The sequence below is a fragment of the Hippoglossus stenolepis genome, chromosome 12, assembly GCF_022539355.2.
Source record: "Hippoglossus stenolepis isolate QCI-W04-F060 chromosome 12, HSTE1.2, whole genome shotgun sequence".
In the NCBI taxonomy this organism is placed as follows: domain Eukaryota; kingdom Metazoa; phylum Chordata; class Actinopteri; order Pleuronectiformes; family Pleuronectidae; genus Hippoglossus; species Hippoglossus stenolepis.
The window spans coordinates 10179942-10206814 of record NC_061494.1 but is presented as its reverse complement, the minus strand read 5'-3'; the positions used below and the strand labels follow the sequence as shown (position 1 = coordinate 10206814).

The 26873-nt window shown below is 40.5% G+C and overlaps 2 protein-coding genes across 3 annotated transcripts; both read right to left on the bottom strand.

The window, feature by feature from the left end:
- Positions 1-5: 5 nt before the first annotated feature.
- Positions 6-9489, bottom strand: tmem87b (transmembrane protein 87B). Of its 2 annotated transcripts, none has more exons than XM_035173207.2 (19): positions 9297-9489; positions 8499-8559; positions 8316-8407; positions 8082-8216; positions 7936-7980; positions 7622-7793; positions 6650-6711; positions 5802-5985; positions 5597-5696; positions 5404-5497; positions 4962-5033; positions 3677-3785; positions 3463-3521; positions 3276-3379; positions 3109-3179; positions 2927-2997; positions 2743-2795; positions 2613-2643; positions 6-1889 (listed from the first exon to the last, which is right to left on the bottom strand). In XM_035173207.2, exons 1-19 carry the CDS (start codon positions 9444-9446, stop codon positions 1848-1850), a joined length of 1707 nt encoding a protein of 568 aa, XP_035029098.1. In that variant the 5' UTR covers positions 9447-9489; the 3' UTR covers positions 6-1847. The 2 variants fall into 2 exon arrangements, with proteins under 2 accessions (XP_035029098.1, XP_035029097.1); XM_035173206.2 differs by lacking the exon at positions 4962-5033 and adding an exon at positions 4615-4686 and having other exon boundaries at positions 9297-9488.
- A 1528-nt stretch (positions 9490-11017) lies between these two features.
- Positions 11018-26602, bottom strand: mertka (c-mer proto-oncogene tyrosine kinase a). Its single transcript, XM_035173225.2, has 19 exons — positions 26322-26602; positions 24891-25206; positions 24696-24796; positions 24431-24601; positions 20417-20503; positions 20219-20334; positions 19944-20133; positions 18679-18824; positions 16108-16243; positions 15567-15717; positions 15000-15088; positions 14580-14675; positions 14401-14481; positions 14224-14316; positions 13990-14108; positions 13783-13892; positions 13514-13673; positions 12701-12837; positions 11018-12163 (listed from the first exon to the last, which is right to left on the bottom strand). Exons 1-19 carry the CDS (start codon positions 26407-26409, stop codon positions 11728-11730), a joined length of 2823 nt encoding a protein of 940 aa, XP_035029116.1. The 5' UTR covers positions 26410-26602; the 3' UTR covers positions 11018-11727.
- Positions 26603-26873: the final 271 nt, after the last annotated feature.

The following is a 26873-nucleotide window of genomic DNA, read 5'->3' as shown; positions in this document are numbered from 1 at the left end:
CATAGTAAAATATGTGGTGTGTTTTTATTGCCAAATTAATACTGAAAAGCATAGATCAGGAAACAAACACTCATGTGTATTCATTTCATATTTAATCCGAGTGTACAAACTTCCTGAGAAGGAAGAGACAAGAAAACTGCTGGTATGAAAAGTTTAAGCCCAGTTATTCAACACTCGAGAAAAATAATAATTTTAAAAAAGTCATATTATCCAGACACCGCTCCACCTCTGGAGTTATGAAATAACAGGAATGAGCCACGACCCATCTGTACAAATAATCAAAGGTCCACTGCAGGTGTCTGCAGTTTTATGTAACAGGAGGACAGCTTGCCATCGTAAACACAACTATTCCATGTTTCCAACTTCAAAAAGTGACACTATGAACTCATTCGGATGATCAGCTTGTGCTTGTGCTAACCACATCACTTTAACTAGTGTGTTATAACATGGGACGGCCCGGACAGAGGAACTGCTGTCACATTTACTCGAGACAACAAACATGAAGAAGATGACGACAGTGTTCCAACTCCAAAACTTCGTCGACAAAAACACTGCACCAGCCATTTTTAAAGTGAACCATAAAAAATAAAAAAGGTTAAGACTTATCTGAAAGAACATGAGCGTCATTAAAGTGTCTCTGAAACCAACACGATGACATCATCGGCAAAGACGGCAAACATGGCAAAGAAAGGAGAAACAAGCTGCAGTTTGCCATCTGCCTAATTCATCGTGAGAATGTTCAGGATCCAAGTCATTCAAAACCATGGAAGCACACATTGTTAACACACTTGGTTGAACACACAGTTTTAACAACTTATAAGTACACTTGAAAAACAAATAAATAATTAAATTTATCAACATACAAACAGTATATTGCTTCTTATTTTAGAAGACACAAAACCAGGCCACACACACACCTACAGTAGATTCAAAACATGACTGCAAACCAAATTGAACAAAACATTTGACTTTCATTTGTAGAAAATCACTGGTTTGTGCTTCTCTCAATCATTCACACATCAATACTGAGGATGCTGGGAAGTTTCAAAGACATGAACACTTTATATACTCTCAGATTCCTGAACAGATTCGGGCCCTAGACAAGAACAACATGTAGGCACAGATTTGATCTTCAAAAGTGCATTAGAGCAAATGTTCTATTTAAAGTTTTTCAATTTTCTTGTCTCAGATTTTAAATGGTAGCAACAACAAAAAAAAATATTTATCAGACAAAGTCACATGTAGTGTTACTGAAATCGTTTACTTTTGCAAAATTAACTATGTATAAATAATTTTTGGAGAACTATCAATAAATCATTCTTTTTGTTAATTACTCAGAAAAGGGCCTTTTCATTATTTTTCCTCATCATAGGCCTATATTTGTTTTCGTTTTTTTACAACCAACCCATTATATGTGGATACCGTCAAAAAGACACTTAATGTTTATAAGTTAAAGTACGTCCATGCATGTGGTCCTTAATTCGCTGATAAAATAAATTCAAATAACATGGATAAATACAACGTGTCATACGAAATGAAACATTCTCTTTGGAAAGAAAGCCTCAGAACTGATCTTATTAGGGAAATGATGAACCAGTTGGTCAGTGAAAAGACCCTTCTTCCTCTGGTACAGTTCTTCAGAAGTTGAGGAAATGAGCAGAGCTCCTCCTGAATTGCGACCTGCACCACCCTGCGAAGTAGCACACATTCAGGAGGATCCCCTGAAAAAGCTAAATGGCACTGCACCACCACCCAACTGGAAATCCTGGAGAAGACCCTGGTGCAGAGTCAGCGACACCTGCTTTTGTTCTCCCTCCATGTCAGCTGAAGGCCAGAAATGTTCCGTCTCACTCCAGCTTTGACATCTCATACTTTGTTGTCATGATTTCCTGGAAAAAATAAAAGAATATAAACTATACATTCTATATTTTATCAAATTTGAATTTTCAATTGTTATTGCCTTGTATATAGAATATAGAGAACACAATGTACTGTTGTCTGTCAAGCTTTCTTTCTCTCACAGCAGTTTACCAGTCACATTTATCATTTATCTTTGAAACTACTGGTCCTTAATTTCAGATGTTATCCGATAAATTAATGAAAATTGGCTGAAAAAGCTGCCCCCGGGTGACTTTTGCAAACTTGTTTTAAAAAGGAGATTCTTGTAAAAGTCGTCCTAAATGCATTTCATGGCGATGCACATGATGTCATGCTGAAAGAATAAGGCTAAAGCATTTCCAAAACTTAAACGTCATCATCCTCACCAGCTGATAGAATGGAAAAGAAGAAAAAAACATTTCTCTTGGATTGCAGTGTAACGAGTAAAACATCATCCTCAAATTCTTTAACTCCACACTATATTTTGGAGTGGGAGGAAAAACAGACACAGTGGCCTCTAAGGGTTGAAAGGTATTTATAAAAGGCGCCCTGGGTCCTGTCACTGCGTCCTAAACTCACTACTAATACAGCAATGTAAAATGAATCACTATCATGATGCTTTCTTTCTTTCTTTCTTTCTTTGTTGAATGTTACCAAGCTCCACGTTTCTACACTATCTGTGGTTATGTGTTATGTCTACATCCTGTTTTGAGTATTTAAAAGTGAGTTCATACCTCGTCTGAGTCGAGCAGGACTGGAAGAGCTCTGCAGGAACAAAAAGGACCAAAGAGACACTGTGTTAGAATCAAACGTCTGAAAAAAACCTCACTGGATGAATACAAATCAATGTGATATGATGCTTACACATCAGCAAGAGAGCTGGGAATGTTGTCCTCCACCCACTTCAAGTCATCCTCCTGGACAAGTAGAAACAGGGTTTAAAAAAAAAAAAGAAGTCAACACTGCCATCTGCTGACATGTGGACTGCATTTGAAACTCCTATTGTGTATTCCTGATATTCAATACACAACACAACAGTGGTACTTACTGCGTTTGTTTCTGCAGGCTTCACTGTGCCATTTGTGTCACCTTTAGTTGATCTCAACTTAATGCCATCTGCTGTGAATTTTGAAAAAACAACAAAGATAAATAAATACAGCAAGACTATTAGAGACAGCAACTGTCTGCAGTGTTCAGGTTAAATATAAGATGTCTGTGAGGTTGCTGTACCAAGATTTGTAGAGGTGATGAACTCTTCGATCTCATCGTCTGAGTCATCAATGAGAGGTGTGAAGGCATACCTGTGGAGGATGGATGTAGTGATTAGGAGTGTCAGTTCTCAGTTCTCAGAACTCAGTTCATGTTGTTGAAATCTACAGTCATAATGTATTTCTTGCCTTTGGTTGTTTGCCGATGGTCTCCATAAAAACATAATGACGAGCAGAATGATGGAGAACAAGAACCTCCAGAAAGCGTCTTCCACCCACAGCTCGATCCAATCCTGTACACAAAAACAAATATCAATAAAACTAAAATATTAAATCGTTTATTTTTTAGGATGAATATGATTAAAAACATACTCACAGACTGACAATCTGCAAGCCGGAATTTTGTTGTTGTCCAGCCCATGAAAATGATTGAAGCTGAGGAAAGCAAAAGCAAAGTTTGAGACACAAATCTTCTGTTGTTTTGGAGAGACTGAATGTTTTTACAGGTTTTATAAACAAATAACTAGAAATCATTACAGTGTACTTACTACACTCTAGTCTGATTGCAACTGTATTGTCGTGCCACTTACCAATCACAGCAAATATCAGCGTGTTTGTAAAGTGCCTGTAGAGAGACAACTTGACAGGGTTTCTCCTCAGCTTCAGAGTCTTGATGGTTTGTGCCAGGCTGACAAAGATGTTAGTGGCAGTCAAGGTAAATATGTGGGAAACATTACACAGAAACCATTGGACCTTATAACCTCTACATGCGACTAGATATTGTAAAGAATATCCATGTTTTGCATCTTCCTGCTAAAACAAATTAAATGTTTGTCCATAAACTGACTCATAAATGAATGAAGTAAAGGATAGAGTGGTCTCTTCACTTACCCATTATAACTAAGTATCAGAATGTATGTAACCGTATGGGTGTGATTTTTAATGGATATGGTTCTCAGTTTTGTGACAGTCTTTACCTTTACAATGAGATGGAACCACATGTTAACACCATCAGGACGTACGGTCATTTAATTATGCAGAAAAACAGTATCATTATTTTAAGCTAGAAAAACAGAAACAATTTCCCAGTCACTGTTTGTACAAAAAAAGGTTACATTTGAAATACATAAACCATAATGCATAATTCCTACCTTAGTGGCTTCCACATTAATTTCACCTTTAAACAGGAGCACCTGTAATGGGCGTTGCTGGGTCATGCAAATCCTTAATTTTGCCCATTCAGACCTAGATAGTCCATTAATATCAGCAAAGCAAATAGCACTGATTGTGTGAAGAACAAAAAGAGACAGCCAGTGCAGGGAATTTGAGTTAAACCACCAACCAGAAAAAAAAAATCACTTGTTGCAAAACTCAGTAGAAGATGTATGATTATTAATGCAAGGCCATATCTTCAGAGATGTGAACGGCTGCTGGTCAAACTATCCTGGTCTAATCTGGGCCCGTGTGAAGGAGGAGAGGACCAGAGGGGAACCACATAGGGAAAGGTTGTAGGTGCACAAAAGGATATCCACCAGCATAGAGAGGAGTCAAGCAGAGCCAGGGGAATGTTGGCCAGCAGGGCCAAGTCAGAGTCTTTCGCCTGGAAGGGAGGGCAGAGCACCACCAGAGGACACAGGGACAGAGGTGACAGATGTGGAAAAAAAATCACAGAGAGGATAGATGGTACAAAAAAGAAGCAGCACAGGAAGTAAAATTATAGAATCATTCCAAAAAAGTGCAAAGAGGAAGATCACCAAATCATTCAACCCAAAAATGCAAGAATGCTCAGCGTCACTTAGGTTTAATCAACTAACAAATATGTCTGTTTCGTTTGGTATTGTCTGTGGTGCTGAGGTGTACACACTGGAAGGATATGAACCAGATGGCACAGGAGTCAAGCACAGCCAGACAAATAGCTGTGATGAGAGAAGGGCCATTGTCTCTATCCTTGAATTTTACCCGGAAAATAAAGACAATACAAAAACTGAAAAGTGAGTTTTACTATAACAACAATCTGACAAACCACAAAGCTTTAGAACTGATCATTTAAATCAACAACTGGTGACACAATAAGTCAACTCACTGTTCATTAGAAACTTGATCAAGATAATGTAAGATTGTCGAAAAGTTGCTTTTAATTTGCTAATTAACACAAGATCTCAAATTTCAGTTTGCAATTCCTCTTCTTTAGATCAAAATGTAAATATCTGTAGGTTTTTATGATTCTTGGTCAGATAATATTTAACCTCTGGTTGAAGTTTGTTACTATAACTAATATTTCCATAGACTAATATCAATGAAATCAATCTCTACTTACCCCAGTAATCCTCAAGACACCTTCAATGCTTGCAAAGGCAAAGTAGAGGACACCGAGCCCCACGACTCTATGCATCACTGTCCCCAGTCGAGGCCTGAAACAAAAAGAGAACAAAATAAAAAGAGTTTGTTACCCGATTTTTTCATTAAACAAACTGTATCCTGTATCTGTGTCAAAGTGTTTGCTGACATACTTTACAATTCCATAGCCAAGACTGACGATGATGACGAGCAATCGAGCCAAAGTCCTCTTGAGGGCAGAGACCAGCTCGGCAAAGATCAACAAGCCTGAAGCTAAACGCCACAGTAACAGAGATAAAAAAGAAAAATGAAAAAATATTAAAAACAAATATCCTCATATCTCAGATGAAAATGGTTTAAATAATTTGTGACGCTCACAAGCAGAGCCGACAGCATTGGTGTTTTCGTATTCAGCGCAGAATACGGCCATCTCCACCATCCCGAGGAATATGACGCCTGCGATCCAGAACTGGATCCTCAGCAGATCCTTCCAGTAGCACGCTGCCCAGGCAAACCACAGCAGGGCATAAAGGATGTACACGATGCACATCACCATGTAGAACTACAAACACACGGAGAGAAAGGAGAGAGGAGTTAGTCCAAAAACACATGTGGGAGCAGTTGGTTTTCATTAGCTAGAAACCAAATTCCTCAAAAAATGGACAATTTGTCCAAAAACATCTTCAGAGGGCCGACTCTTCATCCAGTTTCAGGGAGATTTACGAGGGTCTGTTAACTGTAGCACACGTGAACATGGTGACACTCAGAGACACATTTGAAAAGTATTACTGTCTCTTCCCACGTAAAGCTGCACATGATAATCCAGCAACCCTCCATGCTTTTCTGATAGTTGGTAAACACATTCAGTTTTGTAATTTTACAAGAAATCATATCTTGTTCTTTGAATTCAGATGTTGCTCTTGCGTTTTTGAAATGTCACCCACTTCCTTCCCTATACTGTGAAATGCACTGGGCTGACCAGAGCTACAACTGTATGTATTTCTGTATTTTAGGTGAGCTGTCCATTTAAACCAGTGGACACATTTTTTGACTCTGAACTGTAGAGTGTGCTGTAAATAACCAGTTCATTTATAACATGCACATACCCATAAAAGTAAAATAGAATCCTCCTTTATAGCCAGGAAAGAATTATGGATATATAATACCATTGTACATGTATTTTACAAATTAGTAATTAGTGTTTATGACATGAATCATCTACTTACAATCATGAGAGGCCACTCTGTGATAGAAATGTAGCCATGGCTGCCTTTCATCACCACATTCACTGGAAAAACAAAACCCAGACAGTAAACAAATGAAGTGTGACAGTGTTTCCCAACAAAAAGCTTGCTGGTTGTGACGAGTCCATTAATCTGTTGCTTCAGAGTCGACTGCAAAACAGCTTTGAGATTACAAGTTACTATCTGATTATGTAAATCATTTCGGCATGTGAATGCACCACTGTGGCAAACATTAAGACCTCATTCAGATCTGGTATTAACTTGCTACCCGAGTCATCAGATCACAAGTGAACGCAACCAAATATGTACTGAATGCAGCCTGAGATCCTATCACTGGGGTGGTCTGGACCACATTCTTTTCTCTGTATAAACACAAATGCATCCTGAGACACATATGAAGGGCCGCCTAGTCATCTGACGTCGCTACAGTTTCACAATGAATCAAATGTATTTTAATGCATCATTTGTTTTGTGGGAAAGGACACAATATCAACTCTGACCACTACATGGGGAAAATATTTCTTCATAGCAGATCTGCTCAGCTCATTGATTCATTCAGTCCCTCCTGACTCCACTCGCTCTCCCCTCTGTCACACTTGTACCGTCATACACACAGACAAATCCTACACATCTGTTAGCGCAGACTGGGTGAAGACAGCATCATTTTGTGTTCAGAAACATAAAACGACACATGTGGCTATTTGCATATAGAGCAGGGAGTGTGAGAGCCGATCACATGTGATCACAGGAGACACATTCAGGAATTTTTAATGTCAACTGTGAACACAAGATCTTTACGCTGTCCACTGATGATCAGATCTCTCAAGGCTCTTGTCAATACCAGGTCTGAACAGGGCCCAACAGTCAATCTGTGCTTCTAACTGCAATTCCGTACTAGGTAAAATAAATTAGTTAAATGCTCATGATGTCATTAGGTCTTTAATCAAATCTCACCTGTTAAATTCCAGTTAGAGTCCTGTTTACTGGGCACAATCTTAACAACCAGCAGGTACGGCCCATCCTTCCATGTGGTGGCAATGACGTTGTCTTTGATGTTTACACTGGGATTCTTTGTGGCGCTGTTGCTCTCATACTCCTCAGTAATTAATTTTGTTTCATTTTCATCCTGCAGTGTTACAAACAAAAATAATTTTATCAAAATAGTTCAATCCAAAGTATGTGGAAACTATTAAGGAAAAAACACATTAAATAAAACGTGTTTTCAGTTTATCACTTCATGAATTCAAAGAGACAAGTTATTTTCTCACTGGCACTTTAGGTGGAACAATTGGTCGTGGGTCTGCTTTGGCTTTCTGAAAAACATAGGGTGTTATTAGATTCTATAATACAGAAAATAGATCATAAAGAATAGATGTATGTGACTACACTGAGGAGAGTAAATAAACAAACATACTTTGAGCATCGGGAAAGAGCGTAGTGCACTGTTACACGTCACAGGCCTGTACTTGTGTTCGATGAACTCTCCTTGTCCGAGGGGATTTGGATCCAGGCCCTCTCCACGACTCAGAGGCGTTCTCTCATACATTTCCTGCAGACAGTGGCAGTCACGGTTCAACATTCATAAACAATAGAGTCTAGGCTGATACACTGTCTGGTAAGTAGTGGGCTATTAAGGTCCTGTACTTACTTCAATGTTGCTGAATTCATTGTGACAGGGGTAGTATTTTAAATACCAGTGAATGCTGAAGGTCACCTCCTCGGGACAGCCAAACGACACAACTAAAAAAGATGGCGGAGGACACAAGTGATGATAAACACAAGGGGACTAGAATTATCGTGGTGGGTTGTGTGCACACTTTCTATGTCTTACCTTTCAATTCAACATCAGTGTCTTTAAACATGGATTTTCTTAACAGCAGCGGTCTTGAGGTCTGTAGAATAGTAAACAAGGTTTGTGAGCCGGAGAACTGGTTTTCTTATCAAACAGGATATCAGACGAAGTGGAAACTTTAACATAATACTGCAGGACGCAGACGACAGTAAAGGGGAAACTGAGACTTCTCACTGCTTAAATTATTGATCGAGGCTTTCTACCTCTTCTTGGATCAAGTCTGTGACCTGGGTCTTAATACTGATAATCAAGAGGAATAGGTCTGATATACAGGAGTGAATAAGTCCACTGTAGATCATATTTCAGTTGCAGGGTTGTTAATAGGGAAAAAGCAAACCCTTTAAGTAAACCAGAACCCCCAGTTCAAACAAGGATGTGGACTCCGGTATTGTTTGAGGGGTGGAAGCAGGATTAGACACGGATATACGTTGTAGTTTATCTTGCTAATTCGGCTAAATAGTAAAACAATAAACCTTTGAACTGCTGTTTAACATAAGCTGTAGGAGCTAGTTAGCTAGAGCTCATCAGCTTCTCTTCTCGGGGCTAATTAGCCATCTTAACAACATGCTCCACTATTTCTGTTTGGCGCACCTTGTCAAAATCTATGAAGGATATAAAGTTGAGTAAAAGAGTGTTTATAGCGGTGGTGTTACCACGGGACAGATACCACGACTGGTCCCACTCCCACAGCTGACATGGAGCTAGCATAACAAGGCTAACGTGGCTAACGCTAGCAGCCCGGTGCTGTGGCTACCCAGCAGGTTAGCTTCTACTCACATTTACAAGGGTGCTCCTCCACAGTCCGGTCTCTGGAGCTGCGACAGCCGCGTGTATGGAGCTGAGTAAACCCAGGAGCAGGACTCCCCACGGGGGGAAAACTCCTCCGGTCGCACAGCTCCACGTCCTCATCCTTACCGCGGCAGCCATGTTCACTGTGGGATCCGAGGCTGAGCTGCAGGGGGCGCTGTGAACGTAGCATCAGTCTTGACTACTTCATTATGACATTACATAGTGTAAAACTGATGAAAAATACTCTAACATGCCTTATATATCTCCACATTTGCTGTCAGCCATCACACTGACTCTTACATTCGCCCATAATAAGATGTGTTTTTACCATGCAGGCATAAAGGTCAAATAGAGGCCATTCTCTGTTTTCACTTTCTTTTTATCCATATATCCATTGTTCCTCCTTTGCCACGTTCGTAAAGCACATTGACTCAGACCCTGTTGTTTTCAACATGCGATATGAATAATTCTGACTTCAGTTACACTTTCAACCTTCCTGCTCCTTTTGTATCCACAACAAAACTAGAAGTACAGCTGTTTCAGTGAACATAGATTTTTTTTCCAGATTCATACACTGTTACTGTGACCTCCGACCACTGAAATCTAATCAGTTCATCTTTCATTTCCGGCAGACTTGAGATTCTATGTTCAAAAGGAGAAAAACATGTTTTTTAAGGCCAATGTGACCTTGAACATTTGTGCCAAATTTGAAGGGTTCTTAAGAAAAAGCCTTGACGGGGGAAAAAAGTTTATTTTGTGAGGTCACAGTGACCTTGACGTTTCACCACCAAATTCTAATCAGGTCATCTTTGAGTCCAAGTAAATGTTTGTGCCAGTTCTAATGAAATTCCCTGTAGATGTAATGGAATTCAGGTTGTCCCTGATACATCACATTCACAAGAACATGAGGTCACAGTGATCTTGACCTTTGACTCTCAACCACCAAAATCATATCAGTCCAAGTGAACGTTGGAAGAAATTCCCTCATGTGTTCCTGAGATATATTGTTAGCGAGAATGACTCAGACAACCTGAAAACATAATGCCTCCGGCTCCTGACTGTGCTGTTACATAAATGGCGTCTACTCAGCTCTACATTCTCCAGTTTTAAGGTTTAAGGTAAGCACCTGAATATTTCCATTTATTAGCAGTTATCGGTGCTATTAACACCTATCTGAATTATTTTCCAATATATATTAATAAAATAATAATAAACTTAACCTATAACACTACAAATAACTTCATGATAAGTAAGATAAAAAATCAACAAAAAGGACAAAAATAAGATAAAAAAACAGCCCAGATAAAATCAAAGAAGGCTTTCTGGTATTAGTAGTTTGAGATACTTCTATCAGCGCTTGCATAGATAAAATAATAAAGTAATAACACACCTCAGATAAAATCAGGAAAACCTATCAGGCAGAAGTAGTTTTAAGAGGACGTTAAAGATGTCACTGACTCTGACCGCCTAATTCCGTCCATTCTAGAGAGGGACCCTGAATGCAATGGCTCTGTCCCTTTGAGTTTTTAGCCTGGTCTCCGGAACACTGACAAGGCGTCTGGCCGAGGATCCCAAGTGCCTTAAAGGAAATCAATCACATCTTAAAATCAATCCAAAAACAAACAGGGAGCCAATGTTAAGTGGCTAAAACAGGTGTAATATTACTGAGCATTATTGAGTCGATCAGCTGATATTTGGACAGTCTGAGGTCGTTTCAGTTTTTTTTATGTTCAGGCATGAATTGAGACTGTTGCAACAATCAAAGTGCATCGTAATCAAAGCCTTTACAACAGTTTCTGCAGCTCTTGAATTTAAAATGGGTCTTGCTTTTAATATTTTACCAACATTTCTGAGGTGACAAAAACAAGATTACATTTCAGTTTGTGCATGAATACTGAAATAAGCTTTTTTGAAGAGGACTACTTTTGTTTATATGCCAAAATTTAAGCCTACATTTGTAGACTTCTACTTACATTATTATTAAAGTACATATCTTAAAGTATCTCTTCCTTGGGAGCTTTTTCCACCACAACAGCTCAAAAATAAATCCCAGTTTAATCATCAAGTTTCAAATGAGTCAGGGAATTAGTCTTTTATATTTTTATAGTATAAGATCACTTTATAAATGCTCTGTACATTTCTATATTTACATAGCAACACACAATTCAGCACAGTAAACAATTTCACAGTTCAGTGCATCTTAAGCTTATCGGAACATGTGCAAGAACACGTAGACAACATTCTTAACACTGACGTACAGGTCATCCACGTAAAGCATGAAGCTGCTTAAATAACAACACTACAGAAAGTCCACACCAGGAGACGTCGAGGCTCTCCAAGTGTAATGAGGCAACATTTTTAGTGCTGAGGCCGCAAGGTGACAGTTTTATTACAGTTTTAATCTGCTGGGTACCGAACGTTAGAGCAGGAAAGACGTGTCACTTGAGCTGTGGTCAATCCCAGTGTCTCCGTTTGCTCGATTTAAAGCATCACTCGACAGAAGAGGAGTGTCCGCTGCAGCAGATCTCAGGGAAGGATCAGAGATCACCACCACGTAGCGGTCATCGCCCTCGTCTTCCTCATCCTCCACGCTCCCGTGAATGTCCACGGTGACCACTGAATTTTCTGCAGCCCATTGGCTGCAGGAAGGGGACGAGCTGAACACGGGATGCTCTGCAGGATGTGTGTCCCCATCGAGGTCCTCTTCAGGAAAGCTGGTGTTAATATAGATGATATCCTCCCTGCTGAAAGACTCTGGGAGCTTGTCCGTGAGCTTTTCCAACATTTCCCGCAGTTGGGGGAAGAAAGGTCGGTCCAGTGGATCGGCCCTCCAGCAGCTGTACATGATCTCATACCTAAACGCAGGCAAATCAAGGGAATTACTAATTTTATACATCTTGATGCTTTTTTAAATACATGCATTGAATCCAACCATCACGTGTGGAGGCATTCATTTCAGTTCAAAGTCAACTTATGAACACTTCTTTGCAAGCTGTGTCATGTCTGTGCTTTCCCTGCAGATGGCAGTGGTGAGCAAACATTTTTTTAGACTAACCTTGTTTGTTGGCCTGGATAAAAGTCATAAAAAAACTAGAATCAGTATAGCTTGAGTTTTACTAGCCTCTTTTATTGCTGTATATCAGCTGATCATGCGCAAAACATTCCAGGGGATTATGAAGTACAAAACCAATACATGCAATTTAACCACAGACATTTTGTGTCTGTAAAATGCTTGCATTATAACTGTTAATACATTAAATTCGATTTTTTTTATTTTATTTTCAATTTCCATCCCCATTCCTGCATTTGGGGAAATAAGGTTCCACTCTCCCTTTATATTCTATTTGAACCAATGCAAATTCAACTTGTAATGTTGAAGACTCAACACTCACAGTTCATCTAAACAGTCTGTTGGTTGTTTCGGTCTGTGTCCTTCAACAAGGTAGTCGTATATCTCATGGTTTGGGATGCCAGGGTAGGGAGTCATGCCTCGTGTAGTGATCTCCCACATGGTGATGCCAAAAGCCCACTGCAACACACAGAATATTAACTGTAGTTGATATTTCATCATGTGGAAAACTTTCAGCACTTGTCACCAACTGTGTTAATTTCACTTCACCTTAAAATGTGCTGAAGGGAAATGTACTAAAAATTACAGAAAGTGTTATGAAAGTTGGTCTTCTGTTTTATTTGCAGTCCACTATAAATGGGTGAGAACTATGACATGGGTTCAGCCTCTGTTTTTATTCTTATGTCAAAGTTGTGAGAATAAACATATCAAGTACATGACTTTGAGGAAACTTGTTGTACAATATTAAGAGTCCTAAAATGCAAAATCTGGGAAAGAACGTGAAAGTTTTAGTGATACAACACAAGGATAAATTATGTGTGAACAACTGTCAAAACAGAATCTTTACCACGCCCTTTAAAAGGAAGGCTGAGTAATTAGTGTTGAGTAAATTCAGATGACAGCTCTGAGTGAATGTCAAGACTAAAAGCGGTTTTGAAATCTCTTAGCACAAAAGAATGTAATGATTGAAAGAGAGATTGAAGATGAAGGATCAGTTCTTAGTTCAGTGACTCTGAACAGTTTTATAATGATTCTTGTTACAGGAGGAGACGATAATCTGATAGATTCACATATTTTTATACGATGACTTCAGACTGACAGTACAGAACAGACAGGAGCAGATGGAAGTGCTTACCACATCACTCTTTACAGTAAAGACTCTGTCTGCCAGACTCTCCACTGCGATCCATTTCACAGGCATCTTGGCTATCCTGCCTTGCCTGTAATAATCTCCACTGTAGATCTTCTTAGATAAACCAAAGTCTGCTACACACACTGTCATGTCATCACGCAGCCTAAGAGACAAACAAGGAGCAAGATAAAATCAGGTAAATTGTCCCAGGGAAGTTTCACCTTTAATCAAAACGGGGCCAATACAAAAAAATTTTGGGATTTGCAACCTACATGCAGTTGCGAGCCGCCAGGTCACGATGTAGAAAGTTGCGTCCGCTGAGATACTCCATACCCGAAGCAATGTCATCCATGAACTTCAGGAGGGTCTGCGTGGGCAAGAACTGTGTAAAGAAATAAACACATATAAGTTAACATTATATAGCCTAATGATAAGATATTGTATAACATATGTATTTCAGTGTTTGGCTGAAATCTTGCCATTGGGCTCTCTCCCAGGCGTGAGCGCAGCAGGAAGCTGTGCAGATCTCCGTATTTCATGAATGGCAGAATGACCATGGGCTTGGGAAAATGTCCTGAGCCAACTTCCAAGCAAACACCTGCAGATGAGAAGTGAGTAAACACAGATAATGTAGGGCTGTGTAAATGAAAACAGAGCAGAGAACAGAGCAGAGAACAGAGCAGAGTAGTGGGGTTCGGCAGTAGCACTCCTACCGAGCAGTTTGATGACGTTAGGATGGTTGAAATCCTTCATGCAGGCCGCCTCATTCAGGAACTCTTCAATCTCCCTGTGAGAGAAGCTGTCCACTGTTTGAAAAAAGACGAGAAAGTTAAATATTTACAGGTCTACTTGGTTTGAAGTTTAGAGATGATCAAAGAGTATCAGCTCACGTTTCATCGTCTTCACAGCTACTTTTTCTGATGTTCCGTCTGGTTGCTTCAAATGTCCCTCCACCACCGAGCCAAACTCACCTGGTAAATGAAACCAAACCATTGATACTCTGCAAAGTATGCGTCATATTCGGTTTTAATCTAGATATCACAGCGTGGAAAGTAATCTGTTCACTCACCCTCTCCAAGAATCTTCCCTATCGAGAGCAGGTTCCTAAGGACCATCACGTCCTGAAGTTTGGCCTGGAGTTCATCGCTAACACCAAGGTTCGCAACTGCAGAAAAGTTATTTCAAAAATCGGCTTTAAACAGTGTAACATAAATGTCTACATACATGTTATTCCACAGTTAAACTGTTTTCAGACATGAACTCAGGAGATGTCCAGGTCCGATACGTTCACAACAACAATAATAGCAGGATATAGGACATGATGTATAAATTCTGCAGCAGAGATCACAAGTCTTTGTTTCCAGTACATCAACACCAGCGTCGGCACTTATCAACAAAAGCTCTTAAATCTCTAATCTTAGAGGAGATTTCAGGAAAATGTCTGGACTACAGTGCATGTCTGAAAGAAGCTTCACATGCAAGAACATACGTGTGACTTCTATGACCGATCGATTGTAGGATCTGTGGGGTTTGTACTGGACGACAGGCTGCGGCTTTTCTCCACCTCCAAACACCTGCCTGCAGGGGGAGACAGGGAAAACAAGGAATGTTGAACAGTGAGTAAATCCTCTCACTCAAGTGTTAATGGCTCTGTAATCCCACAAACACACAGTCTGGCATTTAAGAGTTGGTCAGAGTGAGGCAGCCCTCTGAGTTGTTTCTTTCCTGAATGGGTTCAGATACTGTTTTCCTATCTGTGCAGCAGCCTGTGACACATTCCTATCCGTATCCTGAGAGGCAACACTGACTCACACACTTCATAACAATGAATTCCACAGATTGAACAGGTGGTTGTAGGATGTTGCTCCAGCTGCACAGTTATTACTGGTGACAAGGATCGATTAAGAGGAAACAAAGGCAGTTTATTAACAGAACCCAGAAGCCTTCGTTTTCTTAAGTCCTACTGAGTGCAGAAAAAATAGGTCACAAATAACAAATCTTAGTAAAATTCATTCAATCAACACTGTGTTTACACAGAAGACTGAAGTCAGCATACCCAAACCAAGAGTCAGAAGTCCTGTTGTGTACACAGATAACCCCCCAGAGGACGATGAGCAGGAGACAGACGCCACACACCACTCCCAGCACGACGTACACAGAGTCTGGGACCCCAGTGTCAGGGCTGGACGATGGGTGCACGGATGATTCTGAGACAGAAAGAAGAAACCATATTCTTGATCAGTTTAGATAAGTTTAGATAAACGGCATTCAACAAATGGGATATCAAAAATCCAATACTGAAGATTACATATCTAAAATGTCAACAGATTAGAATTACTGTCCAGTGGTTGTATGCCTCTGCACCAAATTTCATGCCAATCCATCATAGTATAAGCCGACCGGGCAACTCGTACTGCCATCCCTATAGCCACAGCGATAGTAGCGTGGCTACAAATACAGTATAAAGCCTCCATCGGTGCTGTATCTGTGTACAGAGCGGTATTCTAGAATAGTACAATACATCAGCGGAAGAATGTTGGCACGTTTAAGAAGTTAACATTTCCCAGATGAGGAGATAAATCAGTAGAGCAGCTTACTGTCTTCTGGCACAAACAGCCAGACTCGTGGGCTGACCATGCCGCTCCCTGCCTGCGTGCACGCTGCCACCTCCACACTGTAGGTTGTGTTGAATTCCTGGACAGGTACAAAGGCTGTGGTAGTGTCACTGTGGATCTGAAACAACACACAACAATAGACATCAGTTCAATCTGTCCTAGCTGTGTAGCTGTTAAACTCCTCAGGATGTGGATTTATGTGATTTATCTTACAAACATATTGTGAGATTATTCAGTAGATTTGAGGGGGAAATGTTAAAGCTAATGTCTCCTTCTGATTTAACAAATTAGAAACTCACAGAAACTGTGAACTGTAACCTGGGAATGTTCACACATAATGAAACCTACATTAAAAAAAAGGGAAGGAGACCAACTCTCTGTACGTTCACGTGCTGCAATGAGAGGGAGCATGTGACGGACACAGTCCTGCATTTCACAACAGTGCACGGTAACATCTGGGTTTCCTCTCCTTTACTAATCTGCTGACACGTCTGACGGAGAAGGCTGAACCCATGATTAACGATATGTCACGTCTGCGCTATCAAACAAAGGGCAACGTGTGGTTGTGGGTTCTTCCAACAAACACAATAAAAAATTTAAAACAAATTTTGAATCAACCTCAAATTCAAGAAAACGATAATGGCACCACCACATAACAGTAATAATTCATGCTTCTATTTTATTCTGACTTTTAATCTTTAAGGATTTTTTAAGAGCAGACGAATTTAAGGATTTAACAAGTTGCCAGTCGTTGCTGATATTACTAAGTCTTTGTACAATAATGACATCACCATCTGACTGGACGGCACTTTGGGATACTCTTGTGTTCGTATTCTATTCACTCTGTAATGACTCAAGCCCATGTGCCGATCGAAAAACAACGTGGGTTGCCAGTTTTCACACCATCAACTTCCTTTGACTACTACTATAGACAGGAAGGACGGGAAATGCTCTATTGTATTGGAGACCACTGATGCAGTCACAGAGGTACCACTACGCACGGGCAGCATCATGGAATATTGCCACGGACGTTTCACAGAAACAAGAGTTTTTTATAATACTTAACTTTGTTGTTACTTAGAAAGTGTTTGTAAAAAAACTAAAGATCACTTCTTGTAAATTACTTTCTCTACCTTGTTGCTTCTCGGAACGTGTGGAAAAAGTGTCGTTGACAGACAATAAGGAAGTTGACCTCTGGTTCAGTGGGCAGCACAAAGAGAAGATCATGTATTCCCAGACTCATTCTTCTCATATTTGTCATACATTAGTAATTGTTGTGAAAACTGTTAAAAAAAAAACAATTCTCTGACAAAACAGAAAACTCGAAAAACAAAATCATGAACATGAGCATTGACAAAACTATATAACAACTGTTTCCTATTTCCCCAAATATACGATATGAGGGGAAATATACTAATGTTCACTATCAATCAATATAACTAGTTTAAGTTTTTTTAAACATGTTTGTTTGTATGTATTTATAAGAACGAGGGCAGGATAAAGAACAGAAACACCTCACTGTATAATACAATATAGTTAAACAACATCACAAACAACAACATCACTACAGCCTCCAAAAAGATGATTTCAAAAAAATTAACACTTTAACCTCCACTGCAGGACTGTTGTCTGCAGGACTGTTGTTGTTTAGAAGTTGTGACCTTCTATTTGTTGTCATAACATCATCATTTTGAGTCTCAAGTACATCCAGCACATGAGATGCTATAATTAACATCCTGCACTCTTGTTTTTTTTACTTCCTCCAGGGAGGTTCTGTTTTTGTCTGTGTTTTTTTGTCTGTTTGTCTATCAATTAGCAGGATTACGCAAAAACTACAGGGCAGATTATCACGACACTTGGTAGAAGGATGCGATATGGGTCAGGAAAGAACCTGTTACATTTTGGTGTGGATTCAGGTCAGGGGTGGATCCAGGATTTTGTTCCCCCCACTTTCTTTAACACTTCAACACAAGACGTTTTTCAACATTTTCCTTGATTTCTCAGAGAATAATTCATGGATTTTGATGAAACAAATATCAGTCCCATTAACATGCCTGTTTTTTGAGTATGTGTAATTTGGTGCAGATCCAAATAAAAATCCTGATCTAGTGAATTTAAATATGGTTTCATACAGGCACTGTTAGGCCATGGCAGACATATGCACTCCTAGTGCCCTTCTAGTTTTAAAAAAATATCTTCAACTGCTTTTAAGTTATCACATGCATGGTTTTCATAAAATTGTACATTGAATATCTTTCCATTCTGTAACTATCTCTTATTAAGTAGTTTTTGCACAATGGATTCACAGACGACAATGTACGTACTTTATGTAATCCAGTGTTACTCTTTACGAGTATATCTCACTCATTGTTTACTTTTTAAAACCTTATCAGAGATGCAGTTGCTGCTAATGCAATTGACACTGCTGTTTGGAGTAGTATAGTTGTACATATATGTACGTATGTATGTATATATGTATGCAAGTATGCATGTTTATTTTGTACATAATCTTCGGGTTATTGGGACTGCTCCATAAATCTGTTGCTGACTCACCTTTTTCTCTTGCATGCCGTGTCTGAGAATGACATCGTAACCACGCAGGATGCCATTTATCTTATCATCTGGCGGAGGCTTCCACCTGATCACCAGCCACGACTCGTTCAGCTGTATGGTGAGGTTTCGGGGATAAACTGATGGCACTGAGAATGTGACAAGAAATGCAAAACGGGTGGATTTAACAAAGGCTTCAAAGGAATGCCAACCAATAAAACAAAAATGGAAAAGAGAAACTAAAATTGGGCCTCAATTGGAAATCTTTGATTACAGTTTGGAATGTATTTATTTCCTGGCAGAGTGAATCAAATCTTTCAACTAAAATATCCCCTGTGATGACTTGAGGAAGGAAATTGAAAGCTGTTCCACCCAGAAAGAACTTTGTGTTTTCTCAGGGAGACCACTCCTATTTCCTATGTGTCCCCCTTAGGAAAACAAAAGAGATTCAGTGGATACGACTTTCTTCTGCGGGGGACTTGCCAACAGGAGCAGAGCAAGTAGTTGTGCAACTTCCGTAAATTCCACTTATTATAGGCTGCTACTGCAGGGAGGCTTACTCTAAGAACTTTTTGCTTGGGAAACTCGTAGGACTAATTACATAGTGTCAGCTCTCTGAAACCCAAACAGGATTCAGCAGTAATGAGAGGGAGGCAGGAGCACAACATGGAGATTATTCTTGACAGTGAATAGATAGTGATGTGACCATGAGCAAAACGATCATGGATCGTTTCCCACTGATTCAACCGTGTATCTATTGTAACTGCAAATATTTTTTATAAAGACTACTGACAGGACAGGGGCACTTCAGGCTACATCCACACTACTACATTTTCATTTGGAAATGTATCAAGTCTGCTACGGATACGCCCGGTGTCCACACTACTCCAGAGTCACTAAATGAAGAAGTTTAGAAACGCTGCTGGTCCCATTTTAGGTTGAAAACTCCTTTAACAGCCGCTTGCTGATTGAGTCTTTTATGTCATGATGCAGCCTTCATCAGGCTTTTATCACCTGCATGCCTATAGTACATTAGTGGTCATGTGATATACGTTTTCAGGGGTGTTAGTATGGTCGGGGAGTAAAACTGATAGGGAGCCCAAACGCTCAGGTGGACAGAGAATGCTTTTTTCAAACTAAAACGTTGTATTATCGATGAAGCCTCAGGGGCCAATCAGATTTTAGTACCCCCCTGGCCCCACCCCTGGATCCGCCCCTGTGTATCTCAATAGTCAAAATGCTAATTGTTCCATGGTTCCTGAACACACCTCCCTCTGTGGTGTTGCTCTGGATCCACATGCTGACAGGAGACACTCCAACCTCATTGCTGCAGGACACACTCATGTTGTACGGCGTCAAAGCCTGTAGCCCAGGGATTTCAGACTGGAATGGCGGCACTGTGACGTTGACGAACCTGGTGGTCATCACCTCCCCCTTCCGCCGACTCACCTCTTTAACCTTTAGACAAAGCAAAGAACACGAGGATCAGTGGGAGACCATAATAAAAAAAAGGCCGCGCTGCTTGTGCAGATGTTGGACTTACCCTGATGTGGCATTTGGTGAGCGGAGAGTAACCATCGTGACCAGGGCTCCAGCTCAACAGCAACTTATTGGACCGGATTTCCAACACAGTCACATTATACACAGGACTGGGAAGCTCTACAAAGCAACATGAAAAGCCTTATTAATATAGAGAGGTCAGCTTGGGATGTGTAAAAGCCCCGTGAGGAGAAGGTTTTACCTTTAATGTGGATATTTGCTTCTCTGGAGGTGGTGACGCCCTTCGCGTTGTAAGCTTCACAGCTGAACTGAGTGTACTTGTCCACACCTGCAATGGACACATCGGAGAGGACAATGTAGACCTTCAATGTTGTTTCAATTCAGAACAACTAATTCTCAAGGTCGTGATAGCACTAAATGTTTTGGCAAATCAACCTTCAGGAAAGTCAGGAAGACACAATCTTCTGCGGCTCTGCATTTGGTACAAACTCAATAACTAACTCGTTTCAAAAAGTGCTATGTCAGCCGCAACAGCAAAGCGAGACATGGGATGACTCATTTCTTCATTATACCTCAACAGCTCACACAGCACAGCCTCATATACAGTGAGCTCAAACTGAGCCTCTGCAGTGTGTGATGTACCGTCATAACAATCCTTTTTTTGCGCCGTCTCTTTCCGTGGACACACAATTCCCGTCTTTCAGCGGCCACAGATCTGCCCAGTTAGGATAGGACTGCTGCTGAATAATGTCCCTTTTGTGCTCTGTTTTCTAGTGTCTCTGTCTCGGAAAAACCTTTCCACAAAGCTAAACACAGCGCGGCCTGAGAGATAGGACGGGAACCGACTTGGAATGTTTTACTTACGTTCTGCAGAATAAGAAATCCTCATAAGTTTGATACCACTAGTATCATTAGTTTGCCTTCCTCTGGTCGGGTACGCTTTTAACTCCAGACACTGAACATTCGTCTGTTTGTACAAAGTTTGAGCCTTACTGAAAACTCATCAGTTTGAATCAATTATAAGAATTTGGTTGGTGTAAAATTAACATGAATATATTTTTCAAGTTCTGACGAATCTAAATCCGCCAAACTGTGCACATGCACTGACCACACACAGTAGCTCATTTCAAATAGCAAGGCAAACAGATGGCTGGGTCTCAGTGGGAACTGAGCAGGTTTGTCACTCGTTCCAAATGAAAGCTGCCTTTCTTATATAATTTGAACAAACAGCAAAGGCACATGGGGAAAAACTGGCAGCGAAACTCTCGTAATATATTACAATGGAGTTTGGACAACTCTCCTCCCCCAATTGGGTTGAGCCATTGCTGCATATAGCTTGTTGTTTCCTTTTTGTGGTTGTGCCACGCATTATTGATTCCTGTGGTGACGGGTTTTCATCACAGTGTTGGCGAACGCTTTTCCAACAACACTGTGCAGCATAACGCACTGCCCATACGTATGAGATCAGTACTTCCCACTCAGAGTTGTGTTCAAATATGGTCAAGTAGTCCACTTCTCACGGAGCTGCATTCATCTATTTAAGAAATCTTCCTGATGTGGTCTCAATCTCATGGCTCATTTAAGACACAAATTCTTTTGAAGTTATACATATTATTTGGAAAGGAGAAAATAACAAAGTTCAAGCTCTACCATTTCTGCTTAAACGATACTTTGCAAGTATATATCAACAAAATACAACAACGACAGATAGTGAAAAATAAATGAAATTAAAATAAAATAGATGGGTCGGCCTCTCATATGCAAACGATGGAGGGGTTCAGTAAATGCAGAGTAGCGAATGAGCTGGAAAAAACCAAATGTATAATGTGGACGTCCTGCAGCGTAGATCCAGCAGCCTGTAATTATCAGGTTTGGGAGGGCTCCAGCTCACTTAGCTGCCTGGCATGTCTATGTTAGATTTCCATTTATATTTTTGGCCAATAAATATAGTCACAGTTTACTCGTTACAACTCAGCCTACGACGTCTTCCTTTTTCTCCATCTGTGTTCTTTGTTTGGATTTTCAATGGTGAAGTGCCAAACCTGCGTTCACCTCCACTTCTGTCTTCCAGAGACAAACTTTCTTTAGAGACAGACACTCTTTAGTGAACACATAATATCCTGATTTGAAGCTATATGCACGATAAATGCATGAATCCTTAAATAAAGCCAACAGTCCTTTAACACAACAAAAGCACTAATAATATTGTGGTTTCCAGCCTTAATCGAAATAAAAGGGCCCTGGACTCATAGTATGCATGAGACGAGTATGCAGCAGAGTGGGTTTACACGGTTTTATTGTGCCAATGTTTGGTGGTGCTCAGAGCTCTGGTAGCCTGCAGGATGCCAGCCTCTGTGTCCAGGCCCCTCCCTGTTGGCCAGTGGGCCGTTCAGTGAATGGGGTCTTTGTCCGTGGGGTCAACCCCCGAACAGGCTCACTGTGCAGCCTTCCATCTTCACGCCAGGCCCAGGTCCTTGCACATGCAGGACCAAAGCACAGCTCTGAACCTTTACCCTCTTGGCTTTGGGCTGTGTCACCACTAAAGGACTACAGCAGCAGCGCTTGTAGCCTGCGGCGGGCTGAAGATGAAGGGTTAGAGCCCAGAGAGCAGGAGGGTTATGCTTCTAATAACAAATGTTTGCTTTCAAGAAGAGGCCATGAAGGGGGAGTTCACTTAAAAGAAACATTTAGGTAACTTTGCTTCAACTTATTCAAAGGTTAATGATATATAATTTCAAGAAAATGCCATGTTCACTTTAGAGTATAACATTATAAAAAAAAAAAATTCAAGCTGAACTGATGTTATAAAACTAGTCTTGACTTTTTCTTGCAGTATATTCAGGAGCGTTTCAAGTGACTTTGGGGACCCCAGGAAAGAGGGACCAGGGGGTTCTAAATCAGACCAAACCCAACCACTCATTCTAGTAGACAAAAAGCTTTTGACAGGGGTTATTGCACTCACTGATAAATATCAGTCCCATAAACATGCTGATATTTTTTTTATCCATGAATTATTCTTTGAGAAATGAACAAAATCTGGATTTGCACAGAAATGTAACGTGTTCGTCCCTAACCCAATCCTTCCTACAAATTCCAATGTAATCCGTCCAGTAGATATTGTGTAATCCTGCAAACAAACAAACAAACAAACACGTCTTTGCTTTTTTCCACGTATCACATGAAATAATCAGTGACTGTAAGTGAATGACCTCTGTTAACCATTCAGCGGTTAAGCAGGAGGCCTCCCTGACAATAGTGAAAAAATGCTACTGCAGTAACCGGGGTACAGATGCTGAGGCAGCAGAGCCGAGGCAGAATAGAAACCACCGACAGAGCTGAGTAAGACCACCTCCGTGCTTTGTCACCACTATCAAAGAGCCAGACGTCGCTTAATCTCTGCTGATAAAAGTCTCTGCATTCAAGTACGGAGGAACCAAAGAGAAAGCACTTAATTGGTTAATAAGCTGCAGCACTGAGTCATTTCCACTACAACATTTTATACAACACAGTTCCTCTAGTAAAAAGGGGTTTTCCTCCGACAAATAGAAAGTTTGATCAAAAAGAAGTTTCACAGATGCATGAGACTTTAATGGAACGCTTCTTTTTTACCTCTGCCATGGAGGTTATGATTTCACCTGTTCTTTTGTTTATTTGTAAGCAAGATTATATCAAAAACTACTGGACAGATTATCAAGAAACTAAGTGGAAGGATGGGGTACAGGTCAGGGAAGAACACGTTAAATTTTGGTGTAGATCCACATCAGGGGGATAATCCAGATGTAATGAAATCCCCTGCCGGCAGTCCGAAAATATCACATTCACAGGGATGTGAGGTCGTGTGACCATGTCCTTTAGACCTTTGACCACCAAAATGTAATCAGTTCATCTTTGAGATATCGTGTTCACTGGAATGGGACGGACGGATGGACGACCCTGAAAACATAATGCCCGGAGCAGCACGGGGGCAAACCCACCAACAAGCAAACAGACAGCGGTGTCATTCTGATCATTAAATTACTACTTTCTACAGAGGTCCTCACTAACTCAGGAGGAACGGGAAACAAGAGGGAAGCAGTGAACAATGCAGAAAGGAAATTAGGACTGCATCAACTATGAATAGCATGTGATATCCAAACTAAGAATAAAGTTGTAAGAGGGGCTCGACAACAATACCGACTGTGAAAACAGAAACTTTCCTACACAGTGAGATAACCTGTGTGAGACAGATGAGGAAAGGTGGTTGTTGGTGTCTCACCTGACACAGAGTAGTTGCTGGAAGAGTTATGAATGTCACCAACATGTAATCCATCACGGAGCCAGTGGATCTGAATGGGGTCCGGGGGTCCCACTGCCTCACACGACAGCGTGAAAGGCGTGTCTCTTGTTATGTTCCTGTCTTCGGGTTGATGGATAAATGTCGGTAGACCTGCGGACAGATGTCAGCGGCGGTTAAGCATCAGGAAAGAATGAGGGAGAAGAAGAAGCTCCTAACGATGGCGTCTCCTCATGTTAAAACTTACCATTCACCTCCACGACGATTGGCTGAGACTCCACCAGCGTGTTGCCGATGCTCAGCCGGCAGCGATACGCCCCAGCATCCGTTCTCTGCACATGGTTGATGCTGTAACACAGAACATGAGGACACAATCATTCTATAAACGCAGCCTTACATATACATGCACTTTTTAAAAATGTAACCATCAGGCTTCTTGTACCTGACAGTGGAGAGGAGAGTCGTGACCCCATCTGTGACAGTCTGGAGCTCGTTGATCACCACCTGAGCGTTTGCTGCCAGGTCCTGGCCGTTCCTCACCCAGTAGATGGTGGGCTCCACCCGGGCGTCAGGGATGTTGATGGAGCAGTTGAACTTGGATTCGTGGCCCTCTGACAGCTGGATGGAGCGGATGGTGGGTTTGAAATGCAGCTGTCGGAGCTGATCAGGGCTCAGATACAACCTTGAAACTCTGCCTGCTATCACAACAGGCTCAGAGGTCCTGATTGGTCGGTGAACCCGGTTCCTAGAATGCTGAGCTGTTTGTAGAGGAGGACGTTAGGTTTTGTTATAATAACAACATCGCATCAAAAGAATAAATGAGAACAAAATAAGGGTTCTTTCAAAGTAAAAGAGAATAAACATCACAAAATAACTTTAAAAAATATACAAAACAAATAGATGAATTACAAACAACATATACGCCTTTAAAATATTATTAAAAAAATATAATCAAATTAATATCGTATAAGAATCAAGTGGGTACACTAGCCACACTAATAGTCTTTTTAATTTTTCCACAGTAAGAGTGCCTTGGTTTATTATTTTTTGCACCTAGGTTATCATCACTTCTCCAAAGAGAACCTCAAGGGATTTTTTACACAAATACGTCCAAACAGATTAGCTTCTTTTTTTGTTGCCTTTCTGAGGATCAAAGACTTCACATCCAAAGTGAGGAGGGATATTAAGTTCATGACTGAAAATTAAGGAAACTATACTAAGTAGCATTCAAAGATCATGAGTATGGCCAGTTACAATCAGATTTAGACCTTAAACTTGTTATTTTCATTTGTCAATTATTCGGTCAAAGTTAGTGAATATTATTGTTAAATGAATTTGTATTTTATTTATCCATGAATTTTTTTGTTAATATTATAAACATCTGAGAAGAAACTAATTCTTACATTTGAGAACATGGAACTAGTTGATTTCTAGTAAATGCATACTTAAAAATAACTTAAATGTTTAACTTGTTATCAAATAGGATGGATTCATTTTCTGTGGTTCACCAATTCATAAAAGAATAGACTAATTAATTCAAAAAGAAAATCAGTGAGATTATGCCACAAAATAAAAAACAGTCCATCCACTGAATGATTGTGAAATGTTCAGCATTTGTCACCACTGCTGTCTGCAAGTGAATACATCACATTTTATAACTGTCATTACAAAGAAGTTACCGTAACATACACGTCAGGACTTATTTAGTTTTTCAGATGTTTAAGACTTTCTGCCAATGAATCATATATAAATTCACAGTGATCTGTTCCAGCTGCAGAGATCTTCTCCCTGCTGCTACTGAAACTCGCGTAAAGACTTAAAATCTCACACAAAATAACAAATATTCAACCCCAGCAAAAAACAAACAACTGACCGCAGGCAGGACTCCACGCGAGAATGGCCACTATGGTCGACGTAGAGAGAAAAAGTCCAAACCAGCCTTGAGTTGGATTCTGTGCCATGACCCGAGCTGAGCTGATCTCGCCTCGCCGCTGCGCTCTGGCGCGCAACCGTCTCCAAACGTCCACCACGTCCTTTTAAATTCCCAGCGGATAAAACTTTGATGCAGCCTGAACACTAACCAACATCACACACTGTCGAGGCTTCTGTGCGGAGAGTTGTTGACCCAGGATCCCTTTCAGCGGGAGAGGAGGGAGGGAAAAACGTTTAAAGCCCACCTTTCCCATGGAGGAGGCGGGACTTAAAGCGAGGAATGCGGCGAAGGACTAAAGGAATCCACAAAAACACGGCAGTAAAATAACAGCTTCACTTGACTTTATGTGTTTTTATTGTCTTAACTTTCTTAAATGATGTATTTTTCTTCTTGTTCTATCTTTGAAACAGAGGAAACCCTACGACACAAATCTTATAAAAAGCATTACGCACAAACATGCAGCCTACTGACATACAATTATAGTCTTCTTTT

What these genes read in the sequence shown, in the direction of transcription:
- mertka (XM_035173225.2), bottom strand. Translation starts at nt 26,409, where the DNA reads ATGGCACAGAATCCAACTCAAGGCTGGTTTGGACTTTTTCTCTCTACG. An exon ending in ACTCTCCTCTCCACTGTCAG is followed by an intron (nt 24,797 to 24,890) that starts GTACAAGAAGCC and finishes TCTGTGTTACAG; the next exon opens with CATCAACCATGTGCAGAGAA. An exon ending in AGCAAATATCCACATTAAAG is followed by an intron (nt 20,335 to 20,416) that starts GTAAAACCTTCT and finishes GTTGCTTTGTAG; the next exon opens with AGCTTCCCAGTCCTGTGTAT.
- tmem87b (XM_035173207.2), bottom strand. Translation starts at nt 9,446, where the DNA reads ATGGCTGCCGCGGTAAGGATGAGGACGTGGAGCTGTGCGACCGGAGGA. An exon ending in GCTCTTTCCCGATGCTCAAA is followed by an intron (nt 7,981 to 8,081) that starts GTATGTTTGTTT and finishes TATGTTTTTCAG; the next exon opens with AAAGCCAAAGCAGACCCACG. An exon ending in ACTCCTGTGCCATCTGGTTC is followed by an intron (nt 3,786 to 4,961) that starts ATATCCTTCCAG and finishes ACTGCCACTAAC; the next exon opens with ATCTTTGTCAGCCTGGCACA.